At 44.7% G+C, this 18,182-nt stretch overlaps 1 protein-coding gene across 2 annotated transcripts in view; it reads right to left on the bottom strand.

Moving 5' to 3' along the window:
• Positions 1–18,182, bottom strand: part of LOC110496472 (adenylate cyclase type 2) — a 98,239-nt gene that overhangs the window by 29,982 nt on the left and 50,075 nt on the right. The window contains exons 16-17 of one of the 2 annotated variants that reach the window (XM_036953052.2): positions 14,213–14,350; positions 13,893–14,009 (exon numbers count right to left, since the gene is read on the bottom strand). In XM_036953052.2, coding sequence (XP_036808947.1) covers positions 13,893–14,009; positions 14,213–14,350 — 255 coding nt within the window. Of the gene's footprint in view, positions 1–13,892; positions 14,010–14,212; positions 14,354–18,182 lie in introns of both variants that reach the window. The other variant, XM_036953050.2, reaches the window with a different exon arrangement.

Below are 18,182 nucleotides of genomic sequence, written 5' to 3'. Positions count from 1 at the left end.
GACATGGTGCATATAGCCTTAGAAGCACAGTGACATGGTGCATATAGTCATAGAAGCACAGTGACATGGTGCATATAGCCATAGAAGCACAGTGACATGGTGCATATAGCCATAGAAGCACAGTGACATGGTGCATATAGCCATAGAAGCACAGTGGCATGGTGCATATAGCCATAGAAGGACAGTGACATGGTGCATATAGCCATAGAAGCACAGTGACATGGTGCATATAGCCATAGAAGCACACTGACATGGTGCATATAGTCATAGAAGCACAGTGACATGGTGCCTATAGCCATAGAAGCACAGTGACATGGTGCATATAGCCATAGAAGCACAGTGACATGGTGCATATAGTCATAGAAGCACAGTGACATGGTGCATATAGTCATAGAAGCACAGTGACATGGTGCCTATAGCCATATAAGCACAGTGACATGGTGCATATAGCCTTAGAAGCACAGTGACATGGTGAATATAGTCATGGAAGCACAGTGACATGGTGCATATAGTCATAAAAGCACAGTGACATGGTGCCTATAGCCATATAAGCACAGTGACATGGTGTCTATAGCCATAGAAGCACAGTGACATGGTGCATATAGTCATAGAAGAACAGTGACATGGTGCCTATAGCCATAGAAGCACAGTGACATGGTGCATATAGCCATAGAAGCACAGTGACATGGTGCATATAGTCATAGAAGGACAATGACATGGTGCATATATTCATAGAAGCACAGTGACATGGTGCATATAGCCATAGAAGCACTGTGACATGGTGCATATAGTCTTGGAAGCAGAGTGACATGGTGCATATAGCCATAGAAGCACAGTGACATGGTGCATATAGTCATAGAAGCACAGTGACATGGTGCATATAGCCATAGAAGCACAGTGACATGGTGCATATAGTCATAGAAGCACAGTGACATGGTGCATATAGTCATACAAGCACAGTGACATGGTGCATATAGCCATGGAAGCACAGTGACATGGTGCATATAGTCATAGAAGCACAGTGACATGGTGCATATAGCCATAGAAGCACAGTGACATGGTGCCTATAGCCATAGAAGCACAGTGACATGGTGCATATAGCCATAGAAGCACAGTGACATGGTGCATATAGCCATAGAAGCACAGTGACATGGTGCATATAGCCATATAAGCACAGTGACATGGTGCATATAGTCCTAGAAGCACAGTGACATGGTGCATATAGCCATAGAAGCACAGTGACATGGTGCATATAGCCATAGGAGCACAGTGACATGGTGCATATAGCCATAGAAGCACAGTGGCATGGTGCATATAGCCATAGAAGCACAGTGACATGGTGCATATAGCCATAGAAGCACAGTGACATGGTGCATATAGCCATAGAAGCACAGTGACGTGGTGCATATAGCCATAGAAGGACAGTGACATGGTGCATATAGCCATAGAAGCACAGTGACATGGTGCATATAGCCATAGAAGCACACTGACATGGTGCATATAGTCATAGAAGCACAGTGACATGGTGCCTATAGCCATAGAAGCACAGTGACATGGTGCATATAGCCATAGAAGCACAGTGACATGGTGCCTATAGCCATAGAAGCACAGTGACATGGTGCATATAGCCATAGAAGCACAGTGACATGGTGCCTATAGCCATATAAGCACAGTGACATGGTGCATATAGCCATAGAAGCACAGTGACATGGTGCATATAGCCATAGAAGCACAGTGACATGGTGCATATAGCCATATAAGCACAGTGACATGGTGCATATAGTCATAGAAGCACAGTGACATGGTGCATATAGCCATAGAAGCACAGTGACATGGTGCATATAGCCATAGAAGCACAGTGACATGGTGCATATAGCCATAGAAGCACAGTGGCATGGTGCATATAGCCATAGAAGAACAGTGACATGGTGCATATAGCCATAGAAGCACAGTGACATGGTGCATATAGCCATAGAAGCACTGTGACATGGTGCATATAGCCATAGAAGCACAGTGGCATGGTGCATATAGCCATAGAAGCACAGTGACATGGTGCATATAGCCATAGAAGCACAGTGACATGGTGCATATAGCCATATAAGCACAGTGACATGGTGCATATAGTCATAGAAGCACAGTGACATGGTGCATATAGCCATAGAAGCACAGTGACATGGTGCATATAGCCATAGAAGCACAGTGGCATGGTGCATATAGCCATAGAAGCACAGTGACATGGTGCATATAGTCATAGAAGCACAGTGACATGGTGCATATAGCCATAGAAGCACAGTGACATGGTGCATATAGCCATAGAAGCACAGTGACATGGTGCATATAGCCATAGAAGCACAGTGACGTGGTGCATATAGTCATAGAAGCACAGTGACATGGTGCCTATAGCCATATAAGCACAGTGACATGGTGCATATAGCCTTAGAAGCACAGTGACATGGTGCATATAGTCATAGAAGCACAGTGACATGGTGCATATAGCCATAGAAGCACAGTGACATGGTGCATATAGCCATAGAAGCACAGTGACATGGTGCATATAGCCATAGAAGCACAGTGGCATGGTGCATATAGCCATAGAAGGACAGTGACATGGTGCATATAGCCATAGAAGCACAGTGACATGGTGCATATAGCCATAGAAGTACACTGACATGGTGCATATAGTCATAGAAGCACAGTGACATGGTGCCTATAGCCATAGAAGCACAGTGACATGGTGCATATAGCCATAGAAGCACAGTGACATGGTGCATATAGTCATAGAAGCACAGTGACATGGTGCATATAGTCATAGAAGCACAGTGACATGGTGCCTATAGCCATATAAGCACAGTGACATGGTGCATATAGCCTTAGAAGCACAGTGACATGGTGAATATAGTCATGGAAGCACAGTGACATGGTGCATATAGTCATAAAAGCACAGTGACATGGTGCCTATAGCCATATAAGCACAGTGACATGGTGTCTATAGCCATAGAAGCACAGTGACATGGTGCATATAGTCATAGAAGAACAGTGACATGGTGCCTATAGCCATAGAAGCACAGTGACATGGTGCATATAGCCATAGAAGCACAGTGACATGGTGCATATAGTCATAGAAGGACAATGACATGGTGCATATATTCATAGAAGCACAGTGACATGGTGCATATAGCCATAGAAGCACTGTGACATGGTGCATATAGTCTTGGAAGCAGAGTGACATGGTGCATATAGCCATAGAAGCACAGTGACATGGTGCATATAGTCATAGAAGCACAGTGACATGGTGCATATAGCCATAGAAGCACAGTGACATGGTGCATATAGTCATAGAAGCACAGTGACATGGTGCATATAGTCATAGAAGCACAGTGACATGGTGCATATAGCCATGGAAGCACAGTGACATGGTGCATATAGTCATAGAAGCACAGTGACATGGTGCATATAGCCATAGAAGCACAGTGACATGGTGCATATAGTCATAGAAGCACAGTGACATGGTGCATATAGCCATAGAAGCACAGTGACATGGTGCATATAGCCATAGAAGCACAGTGACATTGTGCATATAGCCATAGAAGCACAGTGACATGGTGCATATAGCCATAGAAGGACAGTGACATGGTGCATATAGACATAGAAGCACAGTGGCATGGTGCATATAGTCATAGAAGCACAGTGACATGGTGCATATAGTCATAGAAGCACAGTGACATGGTGCATATAGCCATAGAAGCACAGTGACATGGTGCATATAGCCATAGAAGCACAGTGGCATGGTGCATATAGCCATAGAAGCACAGTGACATGGTGCATATAGTCATAGAAGCACAGTGACATGGTGCATATAGCCATAGAAGCACAGTGACATGGTGCATATAGCCATAGAAGCACAGTGACATGGTGCATATAGCCATAGAAGCACAGTGACGTGGTGCATATAGTCATAGAAGCACAGTGACATGGTGCCTATAGCCATATAAGCCCAGTGACATGGTGCATATAGCCTTAGAAGCACAGTGACATGGTGCATATAGTCATAGAAGCACAGTGACATGGTGCATATAGCCATAGAAGCACAGTGACATGGTGCATATAGCCATAGAAGCACAGTGACATGGTGCATATAGCCATAGAAGCACAGTGGCATGGTGCATATAGCCATAGAAGGACAGTGACATGGTGCATATAGCCATAGAAGCACAGTGACATGGTGCATATAGCCATAGAAGTACACTGACATGGTGCATATAGTCATAGAAGCACAGTGACATGGTGCCTATAGCCATAGAAGCACAGTGACATGGTGCATATAGCCATAGAAGCACAGTGACATGGTGCATATAGTCATAGAAGCACAGTGACATGGTGCATATAGTCATAGAAGCACAGTGACATGGTGCCTATAGCCATATAAGCACAGTGACATGGTGCATATAGCCTTAGAAGCACAGTGACATGGTGAATATAGTCATGGAAGCACAGTGACATGGTGCATATAGTCATAAAAGCACAGTGACATGGTGCCTATAGCCATATAAGCACAGTGACATGGTGTCTATAGCCATAGAAGCACAGTGACATGGTGCATATAGTCATAGAAGAACAGTGACATGGTGCCTATAGCCATAGAAGCACAGTGACATGGTGCATATAGCCATAGAAGCACAGTGACATGGTGCATATAGTCATAGAAGGACAATGACATGGTGCATATATTCATAGAAGCACAGTGACATGGTGCATATAGCCATAGAAGCACTGTGACATGGTGCATATAGTCTTGGAAGCAGAGTGACATGGTGCATATAGCCATAGAAGCACAGTGACATGGTGCATATAGTCATAGAAGCACAGTGACATGGTGCATATAGCCATAGAAGCACAGTGACATGGTGCATATAGTCATAGAAGCACAGTGACATGGTGCATATAGTCATAGAAGCACAGTGACATGGTGCATATAGCCATGGAAGCACAGTGACATGGTGCATATAGTCATAGAAGCACAGTGACATGGTGCATATAGCCATAGAAGCACAGTGACATGGTGCATATAGTCATAGAAGCACAGTGACATGGTGCATATAGCCATAGAAGCACAGTGACATGGTGCATATAGCCATAGAAGCACAGTGACATTGTGCATATAGCCATAGAAGCACAGTGACATGGTGCATATAGCCATAGAAGGACAGTGACATGGTGCATATAGACATAGAAGCACAGTGGCATGGTGCATATAGTCATAGAAGCACAGTGACATGGTGCATATAGTCATAGAAGCACAGTGACATGGTGCATATAGCCATAGAAGCACAGTGACATGGTGCATATAGCCATAGAAGCACAGTGACATGGTGCCTATAGCCATAGAAGCACAGTGACATGGTGCATATAGCCATAGAAGCACAGTGACATGGTGCCTATAGCCATAGAAGCACAGTGACATGGTGCCTATAGCCATAGAAGCACAGTGACATGGTGCATATAGCCATAGAAGCACAGTGACATGGTGCATATAGCCATAGAAGCACAGTGACATGGTGCATATAGGCATATAAGCACAGTGACATGGTGCATATAGTCCTAGAAGCACAGTGACATGGTGCATATAGCCATAGAAGCACAGTGACATGGTGCATATAGCCATAGGAGCACAGTGACATGGTGCATATAGCCATAGAAGCACAGTGGCATGGTGCATATAGCCATAGAAGCACAGTGACATGGTGCATATAGCCATAGAAGCACAGTGACATGGTGCATATAGCCATAGAAGCACAGTGACATGGTGCATATAGCCATAGAAGCACAGTGACATGGTGCATATAGCCATAGGAGCACAGTGACATGGTGCATATAGCCATAGAAGCACAGTGGCATGGTGCATATAGCCATAGAAGCACAGTGACATGGTGCATATAGCCATAGAAGCACAGTGACATGGTGCATATAGCCATAGAAGCACAGTGACGTGGTGCATATAGCCATAGAAGGACAGTGACATGGTGCATATAGCCATAGAAGCACAGTGACATGGTGCATATAGCCATAGAAGCACACTGACATGGTGCATATAGTCATAGAAGCACAGTGACATGGTGCCTATAGCCATAGAAGCACAGTGACATGGTGCATATAGCCATAGAAGCACAGTGACATGGTGCCTATAGCCATAGAAGCACAGTGACATGGTGCATATAGCCATAGAAGCACAGTGACATGGTGCCTATAGCCATATAAGCACAGTGACATGGTGCATATAGCCATAGAAGCACAGTGACATGGTGCATATAGCCATAGGAGCACAGTGACATGGTGCATATAGCCATAGAAGCACAGTGGCATGGTGCATATAGCCATAGAAGCACAGTGACATGGTGCATATAGCCATAGAAGCACAGTGACATGGTGCATATAGCCATAGAAGCACAGTGACATGGTGCATATAGCCATAGAAGCACAGTGACATGGTGCATATAGCCATAGGAGCACAGTGACATGGTGCATATAGCCATAGAAGCACAGTGGCATGGTGCATATAGCCATAGAAGCACAGTGACATGGTGCATATAGCCATAGAAGCACAGTGACATGGTGCATATAGCCATAGAAGCACAGTGACGTGGTGCATATAGCCATAGAAGGACAGTGACATGGTGCATATAGCCATAGAAGCACAGTGACATGGTGCATATAGCCATAGAAGCACACTGACATGGTGCATATAGTCATAGAAGCACAGTGACATGGTGCCTATAGCCATAGAAGCACAGTGACATGGTGCATATAGCCATAGAAGCACAGTGACATGGTGCCTATAGCCATAGAAGCACAGTGACATGGTGCATATAGCCATAGAAGCACAGTGACATGGTGCCTATAGCCATATAAGCACAGTGACATGGTGCATATAGCCATAGAAGCACAGTGACATGGTGCATATAGCCATAGAAGCACAGTGACATGGTGCATATAGCCATATAAGCACAGTGACATGGTGCATATAGTCATAGAAGCACAGTGACATGGTGCATATAGCCATAGAAGCACAGTGACATGGTGCATATAGCCATAGAAGCACAGTGACATGGTGCATATAGCCATAGAAGCACAGTGGCATGGTGCATATAGCCATAGAAGAACAGTGACATGGTGCATATAGCCATAGAAGCACAGTGACATGGTGCATATAGCCATAGAAGCACTGTGACATGGTGCATATAGCCATAGAAGCACAGTGGCATGGTGCATATAGCCATAGAAGCACAGTGACATGGTGCATATAGCCATAGAAGCACAGTGACATGGTGCATATAGCCATATAAGCACAGTGACATGGTGCATATAGTCATAGAAGCACAGTGACATGGTGCATATAGCCATAGAAGCACAGTGACATGGTGCATATAGCCATAGAAGCACAGTGGCATGGTGCATATAGCCATAGAAGCACAGTGACATGGTGCATATAGTCATAGAAGCACAGTGACATGGTGCATATAGCCATAGAAGCACAGTGACATGGTGCATATAGCCATAGAAGCACAGTGACATGGTGCATATAGCCATAGAAGCACAGTGACGTGGTGCATATAGTCATAGAAGCACAGTGACATGGTGCCTATAGCCATATAAGCACAGTGACATGGTGCATATAGCCTTAGAAGCACAGTGACATGGTGCATATAGTCATAGAAGCACAGTGACATGGTGCATATAGCCATAGAAGCACAGTGACATGGTGCATATAGCCATAGAAGCACAGTGACATGGTGCATATAGCCATAGAAGCACAGTGGCATGGTGCATATAGCCATAGAAGGACAGTGACATGGTGCATATAGCCATAGAAGCACAGTGACATGGTGCATATAGCCATAGAAGCACACTGACATGGTGCATATAGTCATAGAAGCACAGTGACATGGTGCCTATAGCCATAGAAGCACAGTGACATGGTGCATATAGCCATAGAAGCACAGTGACATGGTGCATATAGTCATAGAAGCACAGTGACATGGTGCATATAGTCATAGAAGCACAGTGACATGGTGCCTATAGCCATATAAGCACAGTGACATGGTGCATATAGCCTTAGAAGCACAGTGACATGGTGAATATAGTCATGGAAGCACAGTGACATGGTGCATATAGTCATAAAAGCACAGTGACATGGTGCCTATAGCCATATAAGCACAGTGACATGGTGTCTATAGCCATAGAAGCACAGTGACATGGTGCATATAGTCATAGAAGAACAGTGACATGGTGCCTATAGCCATAGAAGCACAGTGACATGGTGCATATAGCCATAGAAGCACAGTGACATGGTGCATATAGTCATAGAAGGACAATGACATGGTGCATATATTCATAGAAGCACAGTGACATGGTGCATATAGCCATAGAAGCACTGTGACATGGTGCATATAGTCTTGGAAGCAGAGTGACATGGTGCATATAGCCATAGAAGCACAGTGACATGGTGCATATAGTCATAGAAGCACAGTGACATGGTGCATATAGCCATAGAAGCACAGTGACATGGTGCATATAGTCATAGAAGCACAGTGACATGGTGCATATAGTCATAGAAGCACAGTGACATGGTGCATATAGCCATGGAAGCACAGTGACATGGTGCATATAGTCATAGAAGCACAGTGACATGGTGCATATAGCCATAGAAGCACAGTGACATGGTGCATATAGTCATAGAAGCACAGTGACATGGTGCATATAGCCATAGAAGCACAGTGACATGGTGCATATAGCCATAGAAGCACAGTGACATTGTGCATATAGCCATAGAAGCACAGTGACATGGTGCATATAGCCATAGAAGGACAGTGACATGGTGCATATAGACATAGAAGCACAGTGGCATGGTGCATATAGTCATAGAAGCACAGTGACATGGTGCATATAGTCATAGAAGCACAGTGACATGGTGCATATAGCCATAGAAGCACAGTGACATGGTGCATATAGCCATAGAAGCACAGTGACATGGTGCCTATAGCCATAGAAGCACAGTGACATGGTGCATATAGCCATAGAAGCACAGTGACATGGTGCCTATAGCCATAGAAGCACAGTGACATGGTGCCTATAGCCATAGAAGCACAGTGACATGGTGCATATAGCCATAGAAGCACAGTGACATGGTGCATATAGCCATAGAAGCACAGTGACATGGTGCATATAGGCATATAAGCACAGTGACATGGTGCATATAGTCCTAGAAGCACAGTGACATGGTGCATATAGCCATAGAAGCACAGTGACATGGTGCATATAGCCATAGGAGCACAGTGACATGGTGCATATAGCCATAGAAGCACAGTGGCATGGTGCATATAGCCATAGAAGCACAGTGACATGGTGCATATAGCCATAGAAGCACAGTGACATGGTGCATATAGCCATAGAAGCACAGTGACGTGGTGCATATAGCCATAGAAGGACAGTGACATGGTGCATATAGCCATAGAAGCACAGTGACATGGTGCATATAGCCATAGAAGCACACTGACATGGTGCATATAGTCATAGAAGCACAGTGACATGGTGCCTATAGCCATAGAAGCACAGTGACATGGTGCATATAGTCATAGAAGCACAGTGACATGGTGCATATAGCCATAGAAGCACAGTGACATGGTGCATATAGCCATAGAAGCACAGTGACATGGTGCATATAGCCATAGAAGCACAGTGACGTGGTGCATATAGCCATAGAAGGACAGTGACATGGTGCATATAGCCATAGAAGCACAGTGACATGGTGCATATAGCCATAGAAGCACACTGACATGGTGCATATAGTCATAGAAGCACAGTGACATGGTGCCTATAGCCATAGAAGCACAGTGACATGGTGCATATAGCCATAGAAGCACAGTGACATGGTGCATATAGTCATAGAAGCACAGTGACATGGTGCATATAGTCATAGAAGCACAGTGACATGGTGCCTATAGCCATATAAGCACAGTGACATGGTGCATATAGCCTTAGAAGCACAGTGACATGGTGCATATAGTCATAGAAGCACAGTGACATGGTGCATATAGCCATGGAAGCACAGTGACATGGTGCATATAGTCATAGAAGCACAGTGAGATGGTGCATATAGCCATAGAAGCACAGTGACATGGTGCATATAGTCATAGAAGCACAGTGACATGGTGCATATAGCCATAGAAGCACAGTGACATGGTGCATATAGCCATAGAAGCACAGTGACATTGTGCATATAGCCATAGAAGCACAGTGACATGGTGCATACAGCCATAGAAGGACAGTGACATGGTGCATATAGACATAGAAGAACAGTGGCATGGTGCATATAGTCATAGAAGCACAGTGACATGGTGCATATAGTCATAGAAGCACAGTGACATGGTGCATATAGCCTTAGAAGCACAGTGACATGGTGCATATAGTCATAGAAGCACAGTGACATGGTGCATATAGTCATAGAAGCACAGTGACATGGTGCATATAGTCATAGAAGCACAGTGACATGGTGCATATAGTCATAGAAGCACACTGACATGGTGTATATAGCCATAGAAGGACAGTGACATGGTGCATATAGTCATAGAAGCACAGTGACATGGTGCATATAGTCATAGAAGCACAGTGACATGGTGCATATAGCCATAGAAGCACAGTGACATGGTGCATATAGCCATAGAAGCACAGTGACGTGGTGCATATAGCCATAGAAGCACAGTGACATGGTGCATATAGTCATAGAAGGACAGTGACATGGTGCCTATAGCCATAGAAGCACAGTGACGTGGTGCATATAGCCATAGAAGCACAGTGACATGGTGCATATAGTCATAGAAGGACAGTGACATGGTGCATATAGCCATAGAAGCACAGTGACATGGTGCATATAGTCATAGAAGGACAGTGACATATCCCACTGGACACAGACATCAATTCAAATCAAATCAAATTGTATGTGTTACATGCGCCGAATACGACAGGTGTAAACCTTACCGTGACATGCTGACTTACAAACACTGAACCAACAATCAGGTTCAAGAAATAAAGTTAAGAAAAGATTTACTAAATAAACTGAAGTAAAAAAGAGAAGAAAATAATAACACAATAAAATAACACTAACGAGGCTATATTCAGGGAGTACCGGTACCAAATCAATGTGCAGGGGTACAGGTTAGTCAAGGTCATTTGTAAATGTAGGTGGGGGTAAAGTGACTTTGCATAACTAATGAATAGCGAATAGCAGCAGTGTAAAAACAAAGGGGGAGGGTGTCAATGTAAATAGTCCGGGTGGCTATTTAATTAATTGTTCAGCAGTCTTGTAGCTTGGGGGTAGAAGCTAGAACAGCAAAGGACAGTGTGAAGATACTGGAGGAAACAGTTACAAACGTATCTATAAACACAGTAAAATGAGTCCTATATCAGCATAACCTGAAAGGCCGCTCAGCAAGGAAGAAGCCACTGCTCCAAAACCGTCATAAAAATGCCAGACTACGGTTTGCAACTGCACACGGGGACAAAGATGGTACTTTTTGGAGAAAGACCTATGGTCTGATGAAACAAAAATAGAACTGTTAATGACCATCATTATGTTTGGAGGAAAAAGGGGGAGGCTTGCAAGCCGAAGAACACCATCCCAACCGTGAAGCACGGGCGTGGCAGCATCATGTTGTCGGGGTGCTTTGCTGCAGGAGGGACTGGTACACTTCACAAAATAGATGGCATCATGAGGGATGAAAATTAGGTGGATATATTGAAGCAACATCTCAAGACATCAGTCAGGAAGTTAAAGCTTGCTCACAAATGGGTCTTCCAAATGGACTATGACTCCAAACAAACATCCAAAGTTGTTGCAAAATGGCTGAAGGACAGCAAAGTCAAGGTATTGGAGTGGCCATCACAAAGCCCTGACCTCAATCCTATAGAAAATATGTAGGCAGACCTGAAAAAGCATGTGCGAGCAAGGAGGCCTACAAACCTGACTCTGTTACACCAGCTCTGTCAGTAGGAATGGGCCAAAATTCACCCAACTTATTGTGGAAGCTTGTGGAAGGCTATCCGAAACGTTTGACCCAAGTTAAACAATGTAAAGGAAATGCTACCAAATACTAATGTAAACTTCTGACCCACTGGGAATGTGATGAAAGAAATAAAAGCTGAAATAAATCATTCTCTCTACTATTATCCTGACATTTCACATTCTTAAAATAAAGTGGTGATCCTAACTGACCTAAAACAGGGAATTTTTACTTGGATTAAATGTCAGGAATTGTGAAAAACTGAGTTTAAATGTATTTGGCTAAGGTGTATGTAAACTTCCGACTTCAACTGTAGGTCCTGGATGGCAAGAAGCTTGGCCCCACTGATGTACTGGGCCGTACACACTACCCTCTGTAGTGACTAAAGGTTGGATGCCGAGCAGTTGCTATACCAGGCGCTGATGCAACCGGTCAGGATTGTTAGGTTCTTATTTTTCAGAGTAAATAACCCACGGACACTAGAGAGGTTAATAACCCACGGACACCCAAAGGTTCTGTACAGCTGTAATCAGACCGCAAAACATTTTTCTCCATCACAGTTATATACATCCTACTTAAGACATTCCCTCTCTCCATCCTTAGTTTATGCCCAACAGGAACAAGGTAACCAGATACTAAATCCTGATTACTCCCTTAAGGGGAACTGACCTCACCCCTCACCTCCTGACCTCAACCCCTCCTTCAACAAATCCACACATATCCATCTGTCTTCCCTATATCAACACGTCGCTCTCCTCTCCTCCATCAAACACATTCCTAAGCCTTCTGGCTTTCTACAGACTCTTTCTATTCAAAGCTTCCTCTCTATCATTTATTTAATATCTCAATGTTCAAAGTTTAGCCGATTCCAACAGGATGCTCCTGGTGGTGCAACTTTTGGGGATCTGGGGACCCATGCCAAGGTCTGTAATACCAACTTGTTTCAAGCAGACCCCCATAGTCCCTGTGCCCAAGAACACCAAGGTAACCTGCCTAAATGACTTTCACCCCTTAGAACTCACATCTATAGCCATGACAGGTTTTGAAAGGCTGGTCATGGCTCACATCAACACCATCATCCCAGACACCCTGGACCCATTCCAATTCACATACCACCCCAACAGATCAAAATCAAGATCTATTGCACTCCATACTACCCTCACCCACCTGGACAAAAGGAATACCCATGTAAGAATGCTGTTCATTGACTACAGCGCAGCATTCAACACCATAGTCTCCTCCAAACTCATCATCAAACTCAGGACCCTTTGACTGAACACCTCCCTTTGCAACCGCATCCTGGACTTCCTGACGGGCCTCCCCCAAGCGGTGAGGGTAGACAACAACACATCCGCCACACTGAGCATCAACACGGGGGCCCCTCAGGGGTGTGTGTTTAATCCCCTCCAGTAATCCCTGTTCACCCACGACTCCAACACCATCATACATTTTTCCCCCCTTATTTTACCAGGTAAGCTGACTGAGGACACATTCTCATTTTCAGCAACAACCAAAGGAATAGTTACAGGGGAGCGCATGACTCCAACACCATTGTCACATTTGCTGACGACACAACAGTACTGGTACTCCCTGTATATAGCCATGTTATTTGTATATTTCTATAACTATGCATTGTTGGAAAAGGAGCCGAAAGTAAGCGTTTCACTGTTAGTCTACACCTGTTATTTACAAAGCATGTGACAAATGACATTTTATTGATTTGACTGACAAGTAGAGAGAATACATTTTTTTAAACAGATTTTCCAGTTTGATTGGACTTGGGCTTGGCTTCCCTGTGGGTGGCCCACCTGTGCCTACACGGCTGGTAGATGTACTCACAGGTAAGTAGAACTTATTTCCATCTGTGAGGTGGGTGTGGCTGTGGGAGCTGAGAATGCTGTCATTGGTCAGGTTCATGGTAGGGTGTGTGGTCAAAACCTCATCTTCCAGGAAGAACTGGAAAGAGGTTTTTGAAGAGAGAAAGAAGAGAAGTTAGATTTTTACCCCTACTAGGCTGTATTCCAGTGTGATCTACCAGTGGAATGACATTCATTACATTGCAAGTACCATTTCGATGGCTATAACGGAAGACTCGCCTGCCAGTTTTGCCTGGCACATCCTCTACACTCACACGCGCGCGCACACACACACACACACACCATGTTGAACACAGCCATGACCAGTATAAGAGCGGTGGTTGTCATGGTGAGGACCAATCGGAGCCAGGGTTTGTTGGCGATGATGATGCGTGAGGAAGTAGGGAGCCAGGGGAGAGAGCACCACAATCCTTTACCTCCCTGCTGAGAGAGACAGAGAGAGAGAGGGAGGAAGGAAGGAAGGAAGAAAGAAAGGGAGGGAGAGAGAGAGAGAGGGGACAGTGAGACAAGCAGGGGGACAGATAAAATGACAATGGGACAGGGAAAAGAGATCAGAATAGTGAGTAAAATCTTAAGTAGAGAGAAAGAGACCAGAGACAGAGAGACCAGAGACAGAGAAAGAGAGAGAGACCAGAGACAGAGATACCAGAGAAAGAGAGACCAGAGAAAGAGAGACCATAGCTACCGTTTTACGGGCTCCTGACCAACTCTGTAATTTTATGGGGCTTTTTTTTTGGATGATCTTAATTGTACATAATGTTTCTGCCATCGTTTCCTATGACCGAAAAGAGCTTCTGGACATCAGAACAGTGACCACTAATCTCGATTTGGATGAAGATTTCTACTTTACAATTACATAAATCCTATCAACGGGACGTAAAGAACTGTAATATCCTATGTTTCTCGGAGTTGTGGCTGAATAAGGACATGGATAATATGCATCGGCACGACAGGACGGCAGCGTCGGGTAAGCTCAAGGTGGGAGGTTTTGCTCACCGGAGTTAGAATAGCTTATGATAAGCTGTAAACCATACAATTGACCAAAATAGTTTTCATCTATATTTTTCGTAGCTCTCTATTTACCACCACAAACTGGTGCTGTCAATAAGACCACACTCAATGAGCTGTATAGGGAATAAGCAAACAAGAAAATACTTATCCAGAGGCAGCGCTCCTAGTGGTCGGTGATATTAATGCAGGAAAACAGAAATCTGTTTTACCTCATTTCTACCAGCATGTCACCTGTGCAACTAAAGGCAAAAAACTCTAGATCATCTTTATTCCACATACAAAGCTCTCCCTGGCCCTCCATTTGGCAAATATGACCACAAAATGCTCTACATGGTCAATCCGATGTCTGCAGTGGCCACACAGCCTTTACTACAATATGACTTCTGCAGAAGTCAGGGCATTTATACTTCTTGTGCTTCGCGTAGCAGAGCAGACCTGTTGTGAAGGAAGTTGTCAAGGAAGTGAGGTCCAACACCACCAACCGTCAACCAAACATGTCAATGCAGAGCTATACGGAGCATTCCGCATTGTTACAACATTTTTGAGACACACGGCGCTGCGTCACACCCTCAATACGGAGCCTCCGACCACATTTTTGGTTCAAGCATAAATTGCCTTTAACTCTATCCTCATGATTCCTGCTTACAAGCAAAAACTCAAACAGTACCAGTGACGCGCTGAATACGAAGGTGGTACGATGAAGTGGATGCTGAGCTACAGGACTGTTTTGCTAGCACAGACTGGAATGTGTTCCGGGATTCATCCGATGACATTGAGAAGTTTACCACATCAGTCACCAGCTTCATTAATAAGTGCATTGATGATGTCGTCCCCATAGTGACGGTATGTACATATCCCAACCAAAAGCCATGGATTACAGGCAACATCTTGGCCTGAGCTAAAGGCTAGAGCTGCAGCTTTCAAGGAGCAGGACACTTATCTGGATGCTTCTAAGAAATCCCGCTACCCTCCAATGAAACTACTACTACGCCGGCTCTGAGAATGTGGCAGGGCTTACAAACTATCATTGAAGCTGATTACGTTCTCTGTAGCCCGTTGTACGACCTGTAGCCCTTTCCTGCAGTCAATTACCAAAAGTGCCCTCTTTGGCCTCATGGGTGGAATGTTCATATTTTTAAAATGATGAAAATCCCGTGTTTCTATGTCAAACACTTTTGTTATATTTCAGTCTTATGTGATGAATATTAAGTGTAATATTGGAATGCAACCTCAAAATGTTATGCATTTCAACTGTATATCAGACATGGTACAGGTGTCTTCCTTTTTGAGGTAGGGAAATAAAGTACTTGTGTTTCAAAGTAGATTTGTTTAAGACTACTAATAATCACTCTGTGTGACCCTGATTTAACCTATGCAGTAAAAGGTTAAACAGGTTAACATTCACAAGACCACAGGGCCAGACGAATTACAGCTGGCAAGTGTTTTCACTGACATTTTCAACCTCTCCCTGGCCAAGTCTGTAGTACCTACATGCTCAAGCAGACCACCATAGTCCCTGTGCCCAAAAATGCTACAATAACCTGTATAAATGACTATCGCCTCATAGCACTCACATCTGTAGCCAAGAAGTGCTTGAAATGCTGGTCATGGCTCACATCAACACCATTATCCCAGACACCCTGGACCCACTCCAATTTGAATACCGCCCCAACATATCCACAGATGACAATCTCTATTGCACTCCACACTGCCCTCTCCTACCTGGACAAGAGGAACACCTATGTGAGAATGCTGTTCATTGACTACAGCTCAGCGTTAAACACCATAGTGCCCTCCAAGCTCATCACAAAGCTAAGGACCCTGTAACTGAACACTTCCCTCTGCAACTGGATCCTGGACTTCCTGACTGCCCCCCCCCAGGTGGTAAGGGTAGGCAACAGCACACCTGCCATGCTGACCCTCAACCCAGGGGCCCCTCAGGGGAGAGTGCTTAGTACCCTCCTATACTCCCTATTCACCCACGACTCCAACACCATCATACATTTCCCCCCCCCTTATTTTCCCAGGTAAGTTGATTGAGGACACATTCTCATTTTCAGCAACAACCAAGGGAATAGTTACAGGGGAGCACATGACTCCAACACCATCATCAAATTTGCTGACGACACAACAGTACTGGTACTCCCTGTATATAGCCAGGGGAATAGTTATAGGGGAGCGGGAGGGGATGAATGAGCCAATTGGAAGCTGGGGATGACTAGGTTGCCTTGATGGTATGAGGGCCAGATTGGGAATGTAGCCAGGACACCACGGTTAACACCCCTACTCTTACGATAAGTGCCATGGGATCTTTAGTGTCCACAAAGAGTCAGGACACCCGTTTAACGTCCCATCCGAAAGACATCACCTTACGCAGGGCAATGTCCCAATCACTGGCCTGGGACATTTATTTTTTTTGAAGAGAGGAAGAAGGTCCTCCTACTGGCCCTCCAACACCACTTCCAGCAGCCTCTGGTATCCCATCCAGGGACCGACAAGGACCAACCCAGCTTAGCTTCAGAGGAAAGCCAGGATTGGGATGCAGGGTGATATGCTGCTTATGACAGAAAGGTGATAGTCCTGATCACCAATGACGACGAGACAGCCTATAGGGAGGAGGTCAGAGAGACAACTACCTCTCCCTCAACGTCAGCAAGACAAAGGTCGCGGTTGTAAATGAGAACTTGTTCTCAACTGGCCTACCTGGTTAAATTAAGGTGAAATAAAACATTTAAAAAGAGGGCACGACAATGCCTCTTCCCACTCAGGAGGCTGAAAAGATTTGTCATGGGCCCTCAGATCCTCCAAAAGTTCTATAGCTGCACCATTGAGAGCATCTTGACTGGCTGCATCACCACTTGGTATGGAAACTGCTTGGCATCCGGCCGCAAGGCGATACAGAAGGTAGTGTGTACGGCCCAGTACATCACTGGGTCAAGCTTCATGCCATCCAGGACTTCTATACAAGGCGGTGTCAGAGGAAGGCCCTAAAAATTGCCAAAGTCTCCAGCCACCTAAGTTATAGACTGTTCTCTCTGCTACCGCACAGCAAGCGATACTGTCTGGAACCAACAGGACCCTGAACAGCTTCTACCCCCAAGCCATAAGACTGGTGAATAATTAACTCTGTGACTATCTGCATTGACCCTTTTTGCACTAACTTTGACTCATCACATACGCTGTGTAGTATCTGTCACTTTATTCCTAGTTACATGTCTACCTCAGTTACTTCATACTCCTG

The sequence above is a fragment of the Oncorhynchus mykiss genome, chromosome 18 (genome assembly GCF_057628025.1).
Source record: "Oncorhynchus mykiss isolate SJ-2025 chromosome 18, ASM5762802v1, whole genome shotgun sequence".
Taxonomy (NCBI): Eukaryota; Metazoa; Chordata; class Actinopteri; order Salmoniformes; family Salmonidae; genus Oncorhynchus; species Oncorhynchus mykiss.
The sequence above is the reverse complement of the archived record's forward strand: the minus strand, read 5'-3'. Positions and strand labels throughout refer to the sequence as shown.